This window comes from Podarcis tiliguerta (genome assembly GCF_965153285.1).
Source record: "Podarcis tiliguerta genome assembly, chromosome: 5".
NCBI classification, from domain to species: domain Eukaryota; kingdom Metazoa; phylum Chordata; class Lepidosauria; order Squamata; family Lacertidae; genus Podarcis; species Podarcis tiliguerta.
This window is the reverse complement of record NC_139538.1, coordinates 61,931,382-61,951,410: the sequence shown is the minus strand read 5'-3', so window position 1 is coordinate 61,951,410 and position 20,029 is coordinate 61,931,382. Positions and strand designations below refer to the sequence as shown.

The 20,029-nt window shown below is 41.1% G+C and overlaps 1 protein-coding gene and 1 long non-coding RNA gene across 3 annotated transcripts in view; one reads left to right on the top strand and one right to left on the bottom strand.

The window, feature by feature from the left end:
- Positions 1–2,045: 2,045 nt before the first annotated feature.
- PDE6C (phosphodiesterase 6C) overlaps positions 2,046–20,029 on the bottom strand; it is a 39,920-nt gene continuing 21,936 nt past the window's right edge. Inside the window, exons 5-22 of one of the 2 annotated variants that reach the window (XM_083443582.1) lie at positions 19,769–19,843; positions 19,617–19,681; positions 18,421–18,487; positions 17,968–18,015; positions 17,314–17,463; positions 16,727–16,870; positions 16,541–16,612; positions 12,153–12,299; positions 10,724–10,831; positions 10,505–10,614; positions 9,551–9,638; positions 9,212–9,312; positions 8,544–8,651; positions 8,396–8,459; positions 6,372–6,446; positions 6,187–6,270; positions 5,423–5,576; positions 2,046–2,316 (exon numbers count right to left, since the gene is read on the bottom strand). In XM_083443582.1, the coding sequence (XP_083299708.1) occupies positions 2,222–2,316; positions 5,423–5,576; positions 6,187–6,270; positions 6,372–6,446; positions 8,396–8,459; positions 8,544–8,651; positions 9,212–9,312; positions 9,551–9,638; positions 10,505–10,614; positions 10,724–10,831; positions 12,153–12,299; positions 16,541–16,612; positions 16,727–16,870; positions 17,314–17,463; positions 17,968–18,015; positions 18,421–18,487; positions 19,617–19,681; positions 19,769–19,843 (1,755 nt within the window). In that variant the 3' untranslated portion in view covers positions 2,046–2,221. The other variant, XM_083443583.1, reaches the window with a different exon arrangement.
- Positions 6,442–8,379, top strand: LOC310678991. Its single transcript, XR_014512076.1, has 2 exons — positions 6,442–7,164; positions 7,294–8,379. It is a non-coding gene; the product is annotated as an uncharacterized lncRNA (long non-coding RNA).

Sequence of the window (20,029 nt, the reverse complement as noted above, 5' to 3'; positions counted from 1 at the left end):
TTAGAAGTTTATAGAAGCAGGTGCTGTACAGCTGTATTTGCATTTCTGCCCCTAAGGTATTTGCCACTATTTGGACGTATAAAAACGAAATGGCTGGCTTAGCGAAACATCTGATACTAAAATGATCTGAGGATCATAGTTATAGCACATTTGAAAAAATTGTTGCAGTTGTGTTTTAATTTCAGTAACCTAGTGCACAGCAGATAAAGATTTATCAATGAAAGATATTTCCTTTGCCCATAGTGATCAAGCATACTCTGAAAAGATTAATAGATATGGACTGGATGCTCAATGCTATGTAATGGCCAGAGTTTTCCATATACAGCATCTGTATATGCACATGGAGTTAAAACTGTTAGCTTAACTTGCATGGTGGTTGAAGCTTTTTCGGAAACAAATGCCTGTGAGCTGCATTCAGGCTTTTAGATTTTGGCCAAAGTATTTACAACTGGGTTGAGAAGGGTTTTACATTGTTTACTGAGTGAGAATTAGTGCTTATTCAAGGACTGAGCTTGAGTTTTGGTGGGGGGTTGCTTTCAAGACAGATGTCCATTTATAAACTACCCTTGCTGATTTGAACAAAAGAGGCTTGGCAAATCAGGCAAAGGCCCATCTAGTCTAACAGCCTGGTCTCACAGTAGCCAACCAAATGCCTATAAGAAGCCCACAAGCATGTCCAGCCACTGGTATACAGAGGCATAATGGCTCCAACAGGGGAGGCAGAACATAGACATCTCGGCTAATAGCCATTGATAGCCTTATCCTCCAGCTAAGTGGATGGTCATCGTACATTGTGGGGAAATGAATTCCATATGCACTGAGTGAAAAAGTACTTTCTCTTGTCTATCTTGAATCTCCCAACATTCAGCATCATTGAATGGCCCCAAGTTCTAGTGTCATGACCAATAAAATTGCTGTGTTTGTGTGATTTGTTAGCAGATAGCCTGCCTTCTCACATACTTTTTACCACACGATTCATTTTGTACCACAAAGCTATCATGGGAAGTGCCAAGTTATGTGGGAAGGGTATGGAAACGGGAATACTGGTGTGAAGACGAACGATATACAGCACGGGTTCCACCAACGTGGTCTCAGGTTTCAGACTGTTATCTTTTCAGTGTGGGAAAGAGCCACACTACAGTAGCTCCCACACTGCAGAGGTGATTAGCAGAACACAAGAGTTTGTGTGTACATGAACCTTCCATTCATTTCAGTGGATCCAACAGATCCACATATGCAAAATAATGGGCAAAGATTTACTACCTCCTTTTAAGAATAGGGCAGCTCTTGTGGATGGGATTTCTCCCTATCTGCTCTGGAGTGGACTGAAGGCTGGTTGTGATCTCTGGGAAATTGGCAAGGTTGTCTGATTCTCAGATAACTGATAGCAGTAACTAACAGGTCCCCCCCCCCCCCCCTGCAACACCTAAGTTAAGCTTCTGAAGCAAAGCCTGGGTGGGAGACCAAGAGTGAACAGAGGTGCCTTGTCATTATTTCTGAGCACTCGTCCTCCCTCTTGAACCACTATTTTGCATCTGGCTCTGGTTGGTGAACCTCGGCATGCTAGTAAAAAAAGCAAGGTTGCTCCTGCAGGCCTTAAGACTGCTCACCTCTGCACTACAGCTCCTGCACCCATTGAAACTCTCTGGATCAAGGTGTATATATGCATGTGCAATAGGTCTGTTTATAGGCACAAATCTGATGCTGGAATTACAGCTACTAAGATGACATCTGCTGCAACTTTATTTGTAACAGTACAGGGAAAAGAAGATAAATAATTCCAGATGAAAGGGCTAAACATAATATAAAACCTATTGTTCTCCATTACTAATTATGGGATTACAAGGTGTGCAATGTAGAGATGCTTATATGAAATTGACAGAAAATAGTGTAAAAATCCTGACAGTTTGCAGCTTTAATTCATTTAATAAAAAACATTCTGTATAAATTGAGGATGACAGCAACCCAAGAAATGAACCCATAATCCACTTGTACAAATTAATCTCTGATTATATTTCATCCATTCGTTGTGATTTTTTTTTCAGTTTCCTCCCAATGCTGTCACTGTTGATTCCACTGGAAATGGCAGACAAGTAAGGACTGGACTGTATGCTACTTTATGTTTCAGAGAAATCCCCAGGCTCACTGAAGATCTTCCTAGATTTCTTCCACTGTAGCAGAAATATTGTCCTTGATGTTTTTTTAGTGCCATTGAAGTCAGTTATAAAATTGTACATGTTTTTGATTTGCCCTCTTCTCCTCCACCTCCTCCTCCTCCACCACCGCTGCCGCCGCCTCCTGCTGCTGCTGCTTCAGCTAATAAAAAGCAGAAAGCAAAGGGTTATTGAGGTGATGTGTGTGTGTTTTAATAGTGCTCATTAGATATTTTACAGGTGTTTACTTTGTGGCATGAAAAGCACGTGTGTTTGGCCATTTTAAAGCTCAACACATTATCAGCAATTGTGCCATTTGATGAATAACCATTTAGCAACTTGATGACTAATAACCAAATATTATCCACCTAAGGTATGGCACAAAATATGAAAACTTTTCAAAGGACAAACACACACTGAACCACTCTTCCTGGAAAGTTTCAGCAACTAGGTATACTTAACTGCATTGACAAAACTGTAGCGGATGAAAGGTCTTCGGACAGAAAATTAAATCATAGGTCGATAGAATCCTCCAAACTCTTTGGGAGGAAAAAATGTGGACTTTTTAAATCCTAAATACAGATGACATGGGGGGGGGGACCCAAGAACTTTTATTGAATCTCAAAATCAAACCCTAAAACTACTTTTTCTATTGCTTCCAACGTCTTTCAAATGATTCCACAGGTTTTAATTTTGCATAGTTTTTCTTTTTGTTGTAAAGCAAATTGTTGCTTTCTGGTTCATGTAAATTAACATAGCAACATTAGAATGAAAACTTACATTTGAAAGCTGTGGATCACCATGCTATTAGGTTATTTTCGACCCTTTCCACCTGCATTGAAACACGTCACATGATCAGTGGCCTAGCCTCTAGAATGTTTACCTATAATTAACAGCATGATATTCAAAATATTGATCTTAATTTTTGTAATATCTCATATCATCCTGTTTATTTTCTGTTCTGAACTTTCCACTGTAGTGGTTCAGCAAATAAAATTTCTTTTTATTTTGAAAGGCAAGCATTCAATGCAGCATCACAACCAGGTGGTCCAAAGATATGAGTGTAATCCAAATTATATATTGAACTCTAATGGCAAGCCTACCTAATGTTTCAGGATTGCACTATTGTATCAGTGAAGTATCTGAATGGTCCTTAATTGATTATATACAAAACTGAAGTGTTTCTACTACTCTACAATTTTTAGACCATTGATCTCTTTTTATAAAGACACTGATTTTGTAAGCTTACTGTTTCACTGTAACACTGTAATGACTAATAATAATACTTGAATATTGTAAAGACTATTTTAAATACATCCTGCCAAAAATAATATTTTCATAGCTTTTAGAGGAGCAATCTTTCCATGTTACCTTGCCTTCACCCACTTTTAAAAGATGCTTTTTAAAGGCGGCTTTTCTTTTTGAAATTAAAATTAGCAGATCAGAGGACCAAGGACCCAAAGCACTTTCCCAAACACATCCACATTTTTCACAGGAAGAGAAAAGGCAAAAGCATCTCATCAATTAAAAGAAAAAATGAATTGTGTAGGGTGCCAATTTCTATGTTCTTACAAACCAATTTAGCTATTGGCCCTGATGTAGCCCTAGCTATGTATCCACAAGGTATTACCACATACCTTGTTGCATACGAATATGTACATGCACAATGGAATGCACTTTGGAATATGCATCTTATTCAAGGCAGTCAAGTACAGATGAATAGACTTTTTCACTTGCACCCGATCCTATACTCTTAGTTCCAAATCTAAGTGGTAAACCTGTTTATTTATGCAAATCTCCTTAGCAGGATTGGGCTGGCTGTGTTTTTATGAGTCTTGCTAATCACTTGGAAAATATCGAGTCCAGAAGACAAACATGAATGTGAACTTGTCGCTGCAGCTGAAGTAACAGATACAACAGCATTTTCTATTGTTTTTGGCGAGGATACTATTTGTTTTGGACTCAGGTTTGTGCAAGGAACAGCATGAAAATAAAGTATTGTATCCTCATAGGGAACAAGGCATTTTTAAAAAGTTATGAAAGCATCACAAGATGAAGTCGATTCAGTTGCTCATGCCATTTTCCTTTTCCTTTTGCCAAGACTCACTTCTTAAACTTAGGCTAGAAATAGATGTCTAGTTCAACAGATAACAACACCAGTTGATTTCTCTAGTGTGTAAAGGGAGATTTTGCTAAGGATTTTCAAACTGGCAATTAATGCTACTGTGACTCTTCCACTTTCCCCACTAACTGCTCAATCATGTACATATCTGCTTGGAGAAGTAAGTTCCACTGAGTTCAATGAGGCTTCCTCTGAGGTAAGTGGATATCAGATTGCAGCCTATACAGCAGCTAATGACATGGTAGGGCAGAGGCACTTAGGCAACCTCTGAGCAGGTAAAATAGATTGAAGACAGACACACACACACACACACACACACACACACAGGACAATTCTCTTCCTTCTCCTCCACGCAGGTGCTTTTTTCTCTGCTGAAACGCTTAGGGGAACTCATGGTGGGAGGGAGAGTGTACTACCTTTGCCCCTGCACTGCGGGCTTTCTCTGCTGGCTTCCTCCTGCACACTAGATTTGGCAGGACTGGTCTGGTATACTCTCTCTACAACGGAGTGCTCATCTAGCATTTGCAGTGGCACCGCAGTTTCCAGTGACCTCCATTCTCAGGAAATCAAACCTGAGGTTTGCCTGGCACTCCTGAAATCTCTTACCACTCAGAGACTGGGGCACATGTAACACAGGTGTTTGACTTGCGATTGTGCTTCCTGGAAGGCGAACTCTGAGCAAAAGGTGTACTGAGCTAAGATGGTGAGAGTAAGCACCAGACGACTTGGTGTTCCAGCAGCAAAACCAGAGGTTTCTTCTATTCACAGAAGGGTTAGGGTCCCACTAATGGCTTCTGCTCATGAAAGCTGCAGAGGAGATGACTTTCAACCAAGTCTACCTTCCTTCTGCCACCTTCCATGGTGTTCCAGAGCCCCTAACGCACTCTGGAACACATTTTATGGGGTGGAAGGAGGGGTAGCAAGCAGAAAGGGGAACCGTTGAAAATTGCCTCTCTGCCCTTCTATGAGTCAAAGGTTTCATTTGCAGAGCTCAGCTCATGGAATCTCTTAATCCAGCCCATTCCATCCCTACTTACCACTAAGTGCTGATCAGCAGACTTTAGCCTTGAATGCCAAATCCAGCCAAAGTTACCCAAATTGCACAAGCATGTGCATGCATGTAGGAACACATTTTTATATGCCTAACCTTTCTTGGCAGCTTCTTCCTCCTGCCTTTTCTTTTCTTCCTCAATCTTCTTCATCTTTTCTTCATACACGTCAGCTCGCGACTTCCATTCCACCCGGTTGTTTTGAAGACCATCAAACATAGGCGTAATTTCCTTGTGGAACCTCGAGAATTCCTAAGTAAACAGTGCAGATCCGTAAACTGACCTTTCATGGTGCATCTACAGTGGTAACACAGACATTTCTGACATGTGCAGACTAAAGATGGCCATTAGCTGGCAAGCTGCGGTGACAAACATTTATCTCAGGGCAGAACTAAGTTGGCTAGCAGGAAGGGTTCTGATGCGCAATGCCAGGATAAGGTAGCATTTGTCAAAAATAAGCGGTTGGTGGGCAGAAGGGGTTTAATTCCCCCAGCCTGGCTTAGAAACTTGATTTCCCAGTCAAATGAGGGAAAGTGTTGGGTTTTCCCCTGTAAATGCCCCAAAAGGCAAATTTGTGATTAGAAATCATGCACTTGCTGATGAAAATCTAATTCTGTATACGATAATAATGGTGCTATTTACATTGAAAGGAAACTTTTAAAAGTAGGGAGGATCAGACATCCTGATATGAAAAGCTCTGAGTGATACCAGTAGGAGATGTTTTAGGAGACTCAACAGTTCAAAACATGCACAATTGTAACCATTTAACATACATATTTGACTCTTATAATTTCTTATGTCTAAAAATTTAGGCATACATTGTAAAAACTGAATAATATGACACTCAAATTATTCGTCTTACCTTGTATACAAAAGTACACACAAAATCAATGAAACCAACTTGAAGCTTGGGCAGTTCTTCACCTTTGTTCCTGTCCATCATAGGCTAAAAAAATGAAGCAGATATAGTCAGTTGAAATACTTGGAAGTCTTTGTTTTTAAAACAAAACAATATAATAGATAATATAATTACAACAAAACACTTACAATTGGCTGTTGCTGTAGGACAGTTCGTTCAAGATCACCTTGCTCCCAGAATTCATTTGCAACCATGATGGCAACCTAGGAATGAATAATGGCTTCTATTGAAAGATTCAAGATTAAACAGCAATTGTAACCTAAAACAGTATTCAACCTGTTCCACAGAAAACGTAGCAGAAGAATGTGTTTTTGCCATTATAGTAATAACTCTTTAAAAATGACCAATAAGATATATTTGCCACACATTCTGATCGTTTTGGAATATCACAAACATGTCCTGAATCCAACTCGGAATTGAAATGTATCGCAGCAAAGAAGGTGGGAATGCATTCTACAAGTATTTAATATGTTACTCCAGTATCTATAGCTGGAAATGAATGGTATGCTGTCTACTCGCTGCCCTCTGGAACTCACTAACTGATGGCATTCACTGCTGCAAGAGATGGTTATGGCCAATGGTTTAGATGGCTCTAAAACACGGGTGTCAAACACAAGGTCCGCAGGCCGAATCCAGCCTCCCAGACCTCGTCATGTGGCCCGTGTAGCCGCCCCCGGCCGCCAGCCTTCATCTTTTATTCTCGCTTTTTTTTTTTTTTGACACAAGAAAGCCGCCTCTTCAGCGCATGCGCGGCAGCCTACAAGCCAGAGAACGTCTGCCTTCTAGCGGCACCGGCCGTTCTACACAGGTAACCTCCACTTTACATGCATTCAGGAAACCTCCACTTGTTTTTATATTGAGCGCATGCCATCCTGTGATGTGACAGATCCAACGGCTGCCTGAACCCTTCTCTCCTGTACTGTAAGTACATATGATGTATGTGGGGGGGAGGGGGGTCTGCTTATTAGGGGGGGGGTCTGCTTATTATTCTGCTTAAAAGTCTGAGCGGTAAACTTTGGATATACTGACCACTTCCGTGTCACTTTACAGTGGTATAGGGACCATAAACTACAATCAAATAACCCAAAAATGTCCAAGAAAAGAAAAGTTGATGCAGAGGGAAGGCAATTTCAGGAGAGATGGGAAAGTGAATACATGTTTGTGATTAATGGAGACAAGCCGGTATGTCTTATTTGCTATGAGGCAGTGCAGTGATGAAGGAATACAATTTACGCCGGCACTTTGAGACCAAACATGGAGCCAAATTTGCTAACCTTAGCCACCAGGAAAAGCAACAAAAGGTCCAAGAATTAAAAGGTAGCCTGCATTCTCAATGGAATATTTTTGCAAAAATGACAGCAAAAAATGGTGCAGCAGTGAAAGCCAGCTAAATGATGTCAGCCATCTAGTCAGAAAAGTTAAAAAAAAGTTAATGCCTTGTGTTTGCCATATGTGTAATAAACAGTGTTTGGCAATATTTGTATGTTTAAAAAAAAAATTACTGTCTGTTACCAAAAATCATTTTTCAATAAATTGTACAATAATTGTACATTTGAATATCTACTTGCCATTATTCTGACTATGTTTCTGCTTTCAGAGCTAGTTATTACTTACATTATTACAAAAAAACAGTAATAATTGGATGCAGTGACAATAATTTATGATAATAAAGAGTGGACACATAGTCCTACAGATACAACCGGCCCTTTGAGGGTGACCAAACTGCTGATGCGGCCCCCGATGAATTTGAGTTTGACACCCCTGCTCTAAAATATTATCAAACCTGAATGATTGGCCTTAGCTCTTAGCTCAGAGCCAGAGCCTACATCTGTCTGAACACCAGTTGCTTGGGATGGCAAAGACCATCTGCTTGAGGGCTTTGCAGAGTGCTTGGGCCATACGGACCCTTGGTCTGATCAGCAGGACCCTTGGTCTGATCTGCTCTTCTGAACTTCTTAAAGCTGTTGAATTCCTGTTTTATTATTGTTATGGTAAGCTCGTTTTGGAAAAAGAATAGGGAACAAATCTGGAAATCAATAAACATCTTTGCATGCTTCAGCATCAAACGTATATCTAGATATTACTGAAATAAAAGCCTCATGTATTTTCTCTTAATAAAAATTACGTCAAACTTGATTCTGAAGATGCTCACCTTACTCTGCACCTCCCATGGTTTAGTGATAGCAGACAAGTCACAGCCAGTCATCATCATCGCCCTTTAAATAAAGATAATAGATTTATAGCAGGAGGAAAAACAGTACTAGCCTTAGTGGAGGAAGGATAAAATGAAATTGACCTACATTATTACTTCCTTTTTGGTCGGGTCCATAGATATATATTTAATTGCTTCCTCTTCTTTTTCCATCTTTTCAATTGCATCCACAATCTTTTGAAACATAGTCCTTTTCCTGTGGAAATATGGTGACTTTTACAATGCACGCATGGTCCCTTTTACAGCCTACTTGGGAATTTTACTGTCCTGGAGCCCAACGTGGGCCTCTGAAATGGAATTATGAGGCCCAACAACAAGAAACCCTGATGGATATTAGGCACTAAATTACGTTGGGTTTGTAATTGCAGTAATGACCTAATGGACTAACCCTGTCAGGTAAACCTTTGCTAAGATTAACAATGGAATCACATTATCATCACTTTTCAGGTCCTTTAGTTTAAATATGCACCAATATGTACACAGTGTACAGGGTATCTGACTAGTTTTTTTTTTCCACATGATGAGACACAGACAAAAAATCATTCCATACATAAATGCATTTTTTTTACATTGTTTATGTTTTTGCCTTTTTTGTTAAAGTAATACTTAAAAATACTTAAAAACATTTTTAATCTAGTAGGCTCATGAAAAACTACACAGGAAACAGTTTTTTAAAATTATAAAATGGCCACAGTAGTTGCATTTTAAATTTTCATAAGAAGGAAGCATTATAGTAGAAAAGAATTTAGCACTTACTTGAAATATAAAGCCAAGTCAGTTGCTATGATTGCAACTTCAAATAAATGTAGAACAGTTTCATACTGGCGCTTATTTAGGTTCTGGAAGATGTTTAAACTCTGCAAGATTGAGATTTTTGCAAATCAATACAGCTTACAAAATTATTCCATGTGTATATGCTACTATATTATAATGCATCTACTTAAAGTAAACTGTCTTAGTATTTCCTAGTCATTCAAAATAAAAACAAAAACTAGGGATAGCCGTACTGTTGTGTATAAGTTGTGTATAAGAAGCTAATAAGAGACTTTCTGGGCAAAATAAGTACAAATAAATAACCTGAACACAGACACAGACCTCATCTTGTAGCAAGGTTTTACTGTACTCTAGATGGTGTCTTTCTAAAATGGAAGAGCCATGAAGTCTTGCCAGTGGAGATGCTGACCTGATGAAACACAATTATATAGTTTAAAATATTCCACAGGGTGTATTTCTGAACCATGAACTTACATACTGTAGAGCTTATCCACACTAATTTGCTTTTAATTAATAGGAAACTATTATCATTCATAGAGTACCAACAACATGTCTTCCTGCTGGTCCAGCCTGTTGTTATTGACTTCAACTTTCATATATGAAAGAGATAAGCTGAGCCCAGAGTTCAGCTGTCCCTCCTTGACTGATCTAGCTGATCACCATGAAGTAGCAGGCAACCGACAGTGTAGATCAGGGGTCAACAAACCTTTTGAGCAGGGGGCCAGTCCACTGTCCCTCAGACCTTGTGGAGGGCCAGACTACATTTTGAAAAAAATAATAAAAAATGAACTAATTCCTATGCCCCACAAATAACCCAGAGATGCATTTTAAATAAAAGGACACATTCTACTCATGTAAAAACACTGATTCCCGGACCGTCCATGGGCTGGATTTAGAAGGCGATTGGGCCGTATTTGGCCCCCGGGCCTTAGTTTGCCTACCCATGGTGTAGATATAAAGGAGGAGTGGAAGTATGGGTGGTGGGTTCTTTGGGGTTGTGTTTTGTTTTTGCAATAAGTGGCTATCTGAACAAGAGGACCAATAAATGATGCGTGTCGCTCCCACCACAGCAAATTTATCCACTACTTAAGAATGCGCCTGGTTGGCCACTGCAGAAAAGAGGATTCTAGCCTAGATGCATATATGGTCTGATCCATTAGGCACTAAATTGAACTGGCTGCTTTAGATAATGGCAATTTCTTTTCACCACCATCCAATTATGTTTCCTATTTTTAAGACAGTTGTTCCAGATGTATATGTCAACAGACCACTTACTTCATTTGATACAAGTTGTTGGTCCCTCTGTGATCAATGTCATGGCAAAAAGCTGCAGATACCATAGCAAAGGCTTCTAGGTCCGTATAATATTTCTTTATTCTACCTGTCTATAGAAAGAGAAGGGTTTTTTTAAAATAAAATAAAATAACGCATCTCTGCAGGTGTGTTACAAATGAAAAACAAATTTAGGCATAGATCCAGAGAAACAAAAGATACCATCAAAAGGGTGAACATGGTCTGCCCAACGTTGAATCCATGCCGCCAGTTGTGGTAAGTGATATCGCGATAGCCTTTTCTCACAGTATACATCCACCTTGTAAGCACCTGTGGCAAATGAAACACACTTGATTCTCTGTACTTTTAAGTCTTGTAAACAAAATACAAAGTTGTTTTGCCACAGCTATAAAATTGGTTGTACTATAATAAAGTTGAGATTAATCCTGATTTTGTGTCAGCGTAGCGTTAACAGAATACTAGACTACATACCCTCCAACATTTCTCCAATGAAAATAGGGACGTCCCATGCCATAGTGATAATTTTACAATTTATACCCCACACATGGTTGCCCCAGCCACACTGGGCAGCTTCCAACATATATAACATCATAATAAAACATTAAACTTTTTTTTAAAAAAACTTCCCTATACAGGATTGCCTTCAGATGGCTCAGGGGGTCAGATAATTCCATACCCTCCAACATTTCTCCAATGAAAACAGGGACATCCTAAGGAAAAGTGGGACATTCCAGGATCAAATCAGAAACTGGTACGGCATCTCTAAATCCGGGACATCCCTGGAAAATAGGGGCACTGGGAGGGTCTGGGACTGTGACCTGGGAGACCAGGGGTCAAGTCCCCTCTCAGCTTATCTTGGCCTGCGAGACCATTTTGGGTAATCCACCTCCACCCACCCTACACTTGACATGATATAGGTAAAGGGCCTAAACAACCTCAGCCCAGTATACCTGAAGGAGTGTCTCCACCCCCATCATTCAGCCAGGACACTGAGGTCCTCCTCTGAGGGCCTTCTGATGGTTCCCTCACTGTGAGGAGTAAAGTTACAGGGAACCAGGCAGAGGGCCTTCTTGGTAGTGGCACCCTCCTTGTGGAACGCCCTCCCATCAGATGTCAAGGAAATAAAGAATTACACAACTTCTAGAAGACAGGGCTTTATGGGGAAGTTTTTAATGTTTGGTGTTTTATTGTGCTTTACATTTGCTAATATACAAATCATCCTCATCCTCATCATCAGAAAGAGTAGGGCATAGTCAAAGCCCACTTAAGTAGTTTCCAAAGCACCAGACACCCAGCTGATGCAAAGGAAGGGCAATCCTGTTTGGTGACTGACTGATGCCAGTTATGAGGAGCAGCTGCATAAGATGGAGGGTGCCTGTGGGCCTGCCTATGACACAGAGTCAGGCCTACATTCCATATTGCCTCTTCTGTGTTGTGTTGCCGCCTATTCCTTGGCTTAGTTTGCATGATGAAATGGTGCATCCTGGCACACCACAGCTGAATATATATACAAGAGCAGATCTGCCTCATATTTAGGACTATTAATGGCACGCTAGGTCTGCAAAGGTAATGCTATGTTCTTTGTTTCATATGGCACAGGCTTAGGGAAACAAGGCAAAATATATCTGACCTCTGCTGGTACTTTGAACTTTTCCACAACATTTATCTCAAAGAACATCCGTATCCCACACTTGATCAACTCATGTTCTGTAACGGGGAAGTCACTGAAACGAAATTCATAAAGTTCTACATCCTTTGGTTCAGGCAATTCCTCTTTCTGTTGGGAAAACCAAACAAAACCCCATCAGTTTGACATGTCACAAGGGATTAGGCGGAGATAATTTTTCTGTCTTCAGCTTCCGTGGGAGGGTTGCCATGCCAACACTTTGGAATCAAAACCACCATGAATATACAGATCTCTCACGTTTCAAGCAACAGTTCTAGAAAAATTAGCATTGCATACTAAGTTGCTTAATATCTCCAAATTATTTTTAAGGTGGGGAGGCGTATGTTTATGCATTGGTTAGATCCAGTTAGATTTGTCATCCAGTTAGATGCACTTAGATCACAGGGCATATATTGTTTAGATCAGACTGGCCCAAATTGTGACCCATCAGACTGAACATAGCTCACCCAAAAAAATGCATTGTGGCTGCCTGGTGCTTGACTTTTACCCACCCCAGCCACCCTGCTTTTCTCTTTCTTTTTTGCTGTGACAGGCAAAGGAGCAAATCTTGAAGGTTGAATGGGCTGCTAATGGCCACTGGTGGGCTATGTGCAGCTTGGCGGGTCACAGGTTGGGTAGGCCTGGTTCTGGAGAATATTATTTTTCCCCCATGAAGAGTTGAAGGTGACATGATTATAGACAGATTGTGGCTTCTGGTGTGTATAATGATCCCACTTCCCCCTCTGGCTCAACAGGTTTTGCAGGTTTTCAAAACAGAATTGTTTCAAAAACCTACAAAACCTGTCTGATGATGAAAGGCAACAGTAGGCCAAAATACATGCGCATGAGTGTATGTTGTAGAATTTTTTTAAACTTTCGCACCACTTTGAATGTTCTTTCAAACTATTGTATGTCTCTAGCCTTAGACCAGGTATCCCCGACCTGCGGCCCTCCAGATGTTTTGGCCCACAACTCCCATGATCCCTAGCTAACAGGACCAGTGGTCAGGGATGATAGGAATTGTAATCCAAAACATCTGGAGGGCTGAAGGTTGGGGATGCCTGCCTTAGACTGTCAGGTATTATTTGGAGAGCGGTGCAGGTATTATTTGGAGAGCGGTTACCAGAGCAACAGCTGGAAAATCAGCCTAAGCTGGCAAAAGGGGATTCATGCCACAGTGGAAACTTGCGCCTCTAGTGACAGAGACCATGGAAGGAGCATCCTCATACTGCAAACCTGTTCCTTCAGAGGGACTACAACCCCATCCAGAACAGGGGGCGGGGACACTTGAATAGACAAACACGCTACAGAAAGCCTCTCTGTCTTATATGAATGGAGACTCAGCTTGTTGGCCTTCATACAGTCTGTTACTGTACTCAAGCACCAATGTAGCACTTATACTGATGGCATCTCAGCCCAAATCTCTGGGTGACCTTACTCAGTGGTTTCATGGTAGGTAATAAAAAAGCAAGGAACGAGACTTAGTCCCATGGAACACCACTGTATAAACGTTGTCGAGCTGACTAGTGGTCCCCCAGCGTCATCATCTGAAATTGCCTGTTCAGGTAGGAACAGAACTGTAAAATTATACCTCCAGTTCTAAATCCAGATAGCCTAGCCAGAAGGATATCATGGTCCACTCCATAGCACTGGCGGAAGAAGAGGAGTGCGGGGGGAGCGCACCGCCCCCAGCAGCGCAATCCCGGTGGTGTGCCATCACGGTTGCCCCCCCCCCGCCCGCACTGGGTGCCACGCCTCCAGGATGCATGCCAGCCCCGCTCCCGCTTGCTCTCCACCTCCACCTCCCTGGTGCCGAAGCATGAAGCTCCGCCACTGCTCCGTAGTATGAAAAGTCATTGAGAAGTCCAGGGGAATCCCTCTTCTGGCACTGATCATTGGTTTGGGTGACCAAAATTGTTTCTGTACCAAATGCAGAATCTACTTATATTCTACAGTGGCCAATGGAGCTGCTGTTTAACACTGGGGATATTGAGTGCAAAACTCAATGATGAAAAGTATCTCGACATGCCTCCCTTTTTATTATTATTATCATTCTTTTCAAAGTAAGTAGGTTCCCTCTTCTATTTATTCTGATCCCAGGTCAAGGGCAAGAGCCAGTCACTTCTGGAGCAATGACAGTTTTAAGATGCAACACCTGCTTTATCCCATTAGCAAGCTGGGATTCCAAGCTTTCTAATAGGATAAAGCCGTTGTATTTGGCAGTGCATGGGAGATCAGACCTTACATTTAGGTGCCCTTCTCTATCAGGAATTTGGCTGCATTATTTTCTAGAGCTTTTCAGCCCAATGTTTTCTCACATACAAGCTCAGTGGCGGGAAACATGGGACCCTGATTTTTTGTTTTCAACACACACACCTCACTATCCAGGCAAACAAGAGGTATTACCACAATTCAAGGGCACAAATAACACAAGGAGAACACAGATCAATGCCAGGGAGGAGTGTGATCTGGGGAGAATCCTGAAGGCCAGATAAAAAGGTCTGTAATTCAACTGGCCCCTGAGCCTGAGGATTCCCTCCAACGGCTTAATGAATCTCAGGGCACAACTCTTTGTTATAGAAGACTCCTAGTGAAAATGGCATTCTGTGTCAAGTCTATTCCCTGTTAATTTTTCTTCTCCCTATGCCATGATAGGATGCTGTGCATTTCATCACCTCTACTGTACATATGTGGTTGGCAGTGGTGCAGAAGCACATGATGCCATGAAAATCTGACATATATACATAACAAATACATGATACAAAATGAGAGAATGCTCAACATGTGGATTCCATTTTCAATAACAACCCAGTGTCTCCCTGCAGTACAGTCCTACCAAAGCATATACTATATGAAGTCACAGAGAGGCACACAGCTGTAGTAGCAAGCAGATGAGGACAAGAGAGGGCTCGTTCTGCCATGCTGTGCAGTACATCAGTTGCATAAGCTGTAGACTTCTACCAGGGATGGAGAATTGCAGAGACATAACTAGTTCCCTGGTAGGTAACATCACCAAATAGTAGCAATAGAAGTAATTAAAGCTATTTTTTCCAATCACAAGCCAAAGGGTGGGGATCACCCACATTCTCTCATCCTTTCCAACCCCAGCCTCTGCTAATCCAGACTAAATAGTGATACAAGCAGAGAGCAGGGATACCACAGAATGTTCCCTGCTAAACAAGCCATTCCATGTGACTCTATCAAAGGAGTCTAGTTATACAAAAGAAAAACAGAAGGGAAAAACCACCCCAGAATTTCTTGCTAATTCACTGAGAATTAGCCATGTAAATATCTGACCAAGTGCATTTTAGAACAATCATTCCAAATGCTTTTTTTTTTTTTTTGCCTTGTAGATTCCCTAACTTTATTAGGTATATTGCATAGGGTACTGCTTTAAGGTCATGCACCCTAGCATGTAGATCCATGCAGATATGTTAGTTCCAATGAATTCATCAAACACCCCTGCAAATGCTTTCTTGGGCATGGTTCCTTCCCTCTATGCCAGAGCTCACAAAACTGCAGCAAAAGCCCAGTGTGAGCAAGAGCTATTCTTTGCTTGTTTATTCGTTAGACTTCATATCCCATGCTTCACCCTAAGGTCACAGGCTTGTTGCAACATCAAATCACATAAATATTAACAAATAACAAAAACAAAATTAAATCACTAATACCTCTAGAACCAGTACCCAACGCTCATAATATTTATCATCTCTGAATAACAATATAAATTAACACGTACAACTAATGCATAAAGACTCAGTGAAATAATGGTGTTTTCTGCTGTTGCTGGACCTCAGCGCAGTAGCCTGACGGATCTCAGCAGAAAGCTCATTGGAAAGCTGTAGCCCAGTTCCACTTAATTGGATCTCCCTTGATGATAGTACAGCTAATAGCACTTCCACAGCCGAGCTGGGATCATGGGCAGGATAGTATTGGGAGAGGCGTTCTTTCATATAATCAGGTGTCTGTCCCCCCGCACCAAGTCGTTTAGGGTTTTATATATAAGAATCAACACCTTGAATGGGACTCGGTGACAGTGTTCCACGCTCCCATTGGTTGGTACCCACGCTGCATCATCTTTGAACCATCTTCAGGATGCACATAGAGTGCAATACAGTAGTCAATGTGGGTGTGGGTTACTGTGGCCAGGCTATTCCTGTACATGGTGAAGCAGGTGGAACTGGCAACAGGCATTCCATGCCCCTGCAACTACCTCAGCCTTCAGAGGAAAGACAGAATAGGAGTATCCTCAGACTCTGTACCTGATCCTCTGGGGACAGTCTAACACCATCCCAAACAAACAACGAACACCATGTCCCATATCAAATATAAGTATGCCTTTAGTTACTTACCAAAATTTTGATAAGTTGTTTCTCATCACAGTTCTCATCTATAACATCTAAGTTCAGTTTTTCTTTGTATTTCTAACATGGGGGGAAAAGCAAATAAAACCATTGAGTTCAGTTGATCTCACAAAAATGTCCAAACTTCATTTTTGTACAAAAATGTCCATACTACATTTTTGAACTCACACTCACCAATATGGTCTGAATTTCAGCCGCTGTTGCCTTTGTCTGATACATCAGCATTTCCTGAGCAATGTCTTTTCTGTTTTCAAGCTTATTCATTTTGTCATAGGTGTCGGTATTTAAAACAGACCATCCCAGGAACTGTGTAAGCATCTGAAACGGAGTAAATAAATATAAGCATTTAGGTATTTCCATCTGCTCTGCGCAGCTGGGAAGGCACACACACTGTGATAATGCAAAACACCTGTCGTTTATAGACACGTCTTCCACTAGCACTAGAGCATCACTAATTAGTGAACAAGTTATTTATCCACTACTTTGGATCAAACCCATTGGCATTATTTTTTATAGAAAAGTATTACTTTTTATAGGAAATTTCTGTTGATAAAAGCAACAGTGACATCCAAGTCCTCACACTTACCATGACAATATATTAGATGCTCAGGATAGCTTGTATACATACCAACTACTTTCCCAAGCTACTGAAGTGTAGTGTAAGATGTTAGTATTTTGTTTTTAAATTTCCAATTATGGTAAAACACCCTCCCTCCTGTGTCTGATTGTAGCCTGACAATGTCAAGCAACTTGGAGCGTACTTCAGTAAGCTGTTCATCATGCTCATCAAAGGGTTTGCCATCTTTCCTGTTGTAAAATGTAGCTACACCGACAATTTCTTCCTTCTTGTTGACAATAGGTAAAGATAAGACATTTTTAATAATCCACCCTGTCTCATCGAAAGCTTCTTTCTGCAGAAGAGAAAAAGAAAAGAAATTACATTACCACATACGTATTAAAGCACTATAATGCCTGTGTGAACACAATGGATGGATGGATCAGTCAACTTTCATCCCCTGTCAGTTTTGCATGTCGGGTGCCCTGTTTTTTGCAAATTAAACACACACAGAGAGAGAAAATTGACATTGAGATGTTTTTATTACTTGCTGCTCTGGACTCCTTTGGGCGGAAGATATAAATTTAATCAATCAATAAATGTAAATAGCACGCTTTTTACTGTGCTATTCAATGAATTTTACCTTAAAATACTATTTCTTCTGGGCAATTATAAACACATAAGATACATGTTTTAGATCTGATTGGTTGCTACATTCCAACCCACGTATAATCTAAGACTGGCAAATTAGGTCAATTCACTTTAAAAAGCAGACCAAGAATTGTCTCATCAATCTCTAGTGCTGATGTATTATCTTAGCATTATTTACTTGTTAATGCAATAAACGAAAAGACACTACCTGAAAAGTGAAGTATTCATCTGCTGGTGCATTCATCATATTACAAATCTAGAGAGAGAGGGAGAGAAATACAGTAAAAAGAAGCTGTGTCATTTAAATGTCAGGTGTCAGCTGTTACAGGAGACAGGCCAAGTAGAGTATTTTTGCTTGTATCTTCTTGGGGGCACTTCTAGATGATGCTTCTACAGAGTGGGGGCTCCTGCTCTTATGGCTACAGACTTCTTCACATACACTGATCCTGGGTAAAGTAAACCTCAAGTAAATACCAGATATAATCTAAACTTTGGGTGAAATTTGTGCAAGAAAATCAGGATGAATGCCAAATAAGGAGGTCACCTAGAGGAGCCCTTACACATATATTTAGATTATTGTGAAACATACTGACATAAAGATTTAAACAAAATACACCTATACATATGGAACTGTATAAAAAACAACAACCCTGAAACTTACAAATCCATTTTCAGCAACGTAAGTTGGCAATCCGCTAGCAAGACACCAGTGATCTGGAGGAGGTGATCTTTGAAGAAGAGAATGAGATAAAATTGAGCACTTCCAAACCAGTACCAGATCTACAAACTGAAAGTTGACCAGTGACACCCATTAAGCTCTTCAGACTGTGGTGTTGGTGTGGGTGGGTGGGCTATAGAGGGTTTTTTTTAAAAAATTGTTCTGGGTAATGAATCTGAGCTTTTGGGAGCAAAATTGGCATTAATAAAAATATATGGAAAGTGCCCCCTCACATATTCTTGTTCTCAGGTTTGTCTCAAATAATTACATCCTCTGTGTATTCTGGTCTGTCTATCCCACCCCTCTACCCTTATCACCAAGAGAGAAGCTGCTCTCATGGTCAATGCCAAAGAGAGAGAAAAGGTGCCTTGTTTCATTTAAACAGAAACATCAGAAAGGTATTGCATGGTGCCCACAGCTGCCCTCACCTCAATCCCCCTCCCCAGATCTTAGGGCAAAAGCAGGCACTGAAAGGAAGAAACATCTTGGACTCTGGCTGAACCCCTAGTCTCTTCCCACTTCCCTCCCTTCCTCAAGTGGATGTTGCATAAGGGCTTAGTGAAGTGTAAGCCACCAGAGGAAGCCATTTGCTAAATTCTGGAGCCTGGGGGAGAAGGAAGGAAGAGCAAAAGGTAACAGAGCAGAGCAAAGCAATGTCCATGTTTTTATATGTACTGTAAGCCGCCCATAGTGGCTGGGGAAACCCAGCTAGAAGGGCAGGGTATAAATATAATTATCATCACCATCATCAACATCCTTCCTATTTTCCCAGACCTGGCGCACAAAGAGCAGCAGCAGCAGTAGATACCTCTCCTTTTGCCTCGTTTTTCTCCACTTCCATCCGCCATACAAAGCCTCACTGACAGTCTTCTTTGCTACAGAGACTACGCTGATTTGCAAATGAAGGACGGAACACCATGGTGGGCCATAGGCAGCCACACCATATTGGCAACAGGACAACACAGCATGGCAGGCTATGGCCCACCAGCCTCTTCTAAATAGCAGAACCAAGCTAGGGCGGGATGCTGTTTTGCCACCCAGAGCAATTCCCCCCTCGTGCTCCCCCTCCCACGCAATCTGGGCCTGTTCCAAACACACTCTACTAATTACTATCTAACAAACTGGCAGGAAACACTCACGGAATGACTTTGATTTCTTCTTTTCCATGTAAGATGTAATCAATAATCTTATAAAAGTTGACTTCCTAAATGCAAGGGGAGAAAGAAATGTAAGAATCTGTCAATAGTATCCAGAAGGCTGTGATTTGGAGAGATGAAAGAATTGTACTCACTCGGCCATCGGGCGTTTTCGGTCCTTTGTAAGGCTCTGCTTCTCCCAGTTTAATTGGCCATTCATCATAGAATTCCTGGGAATAGTAATGGATGAATTAGAAAAATGTCCCTGAAAAATGGCACCAAGGATTGCGGGGGGGGGGGGGGAGAGTTCATCTCTGATCTTGTGGCCAGTTAGGCTGCTTCAATCCCACTGAAGTGGATTTGATTTAAGTAGACTCACCATACACAAGATCATGTAGCCTTCCTGTAGCAGCAAC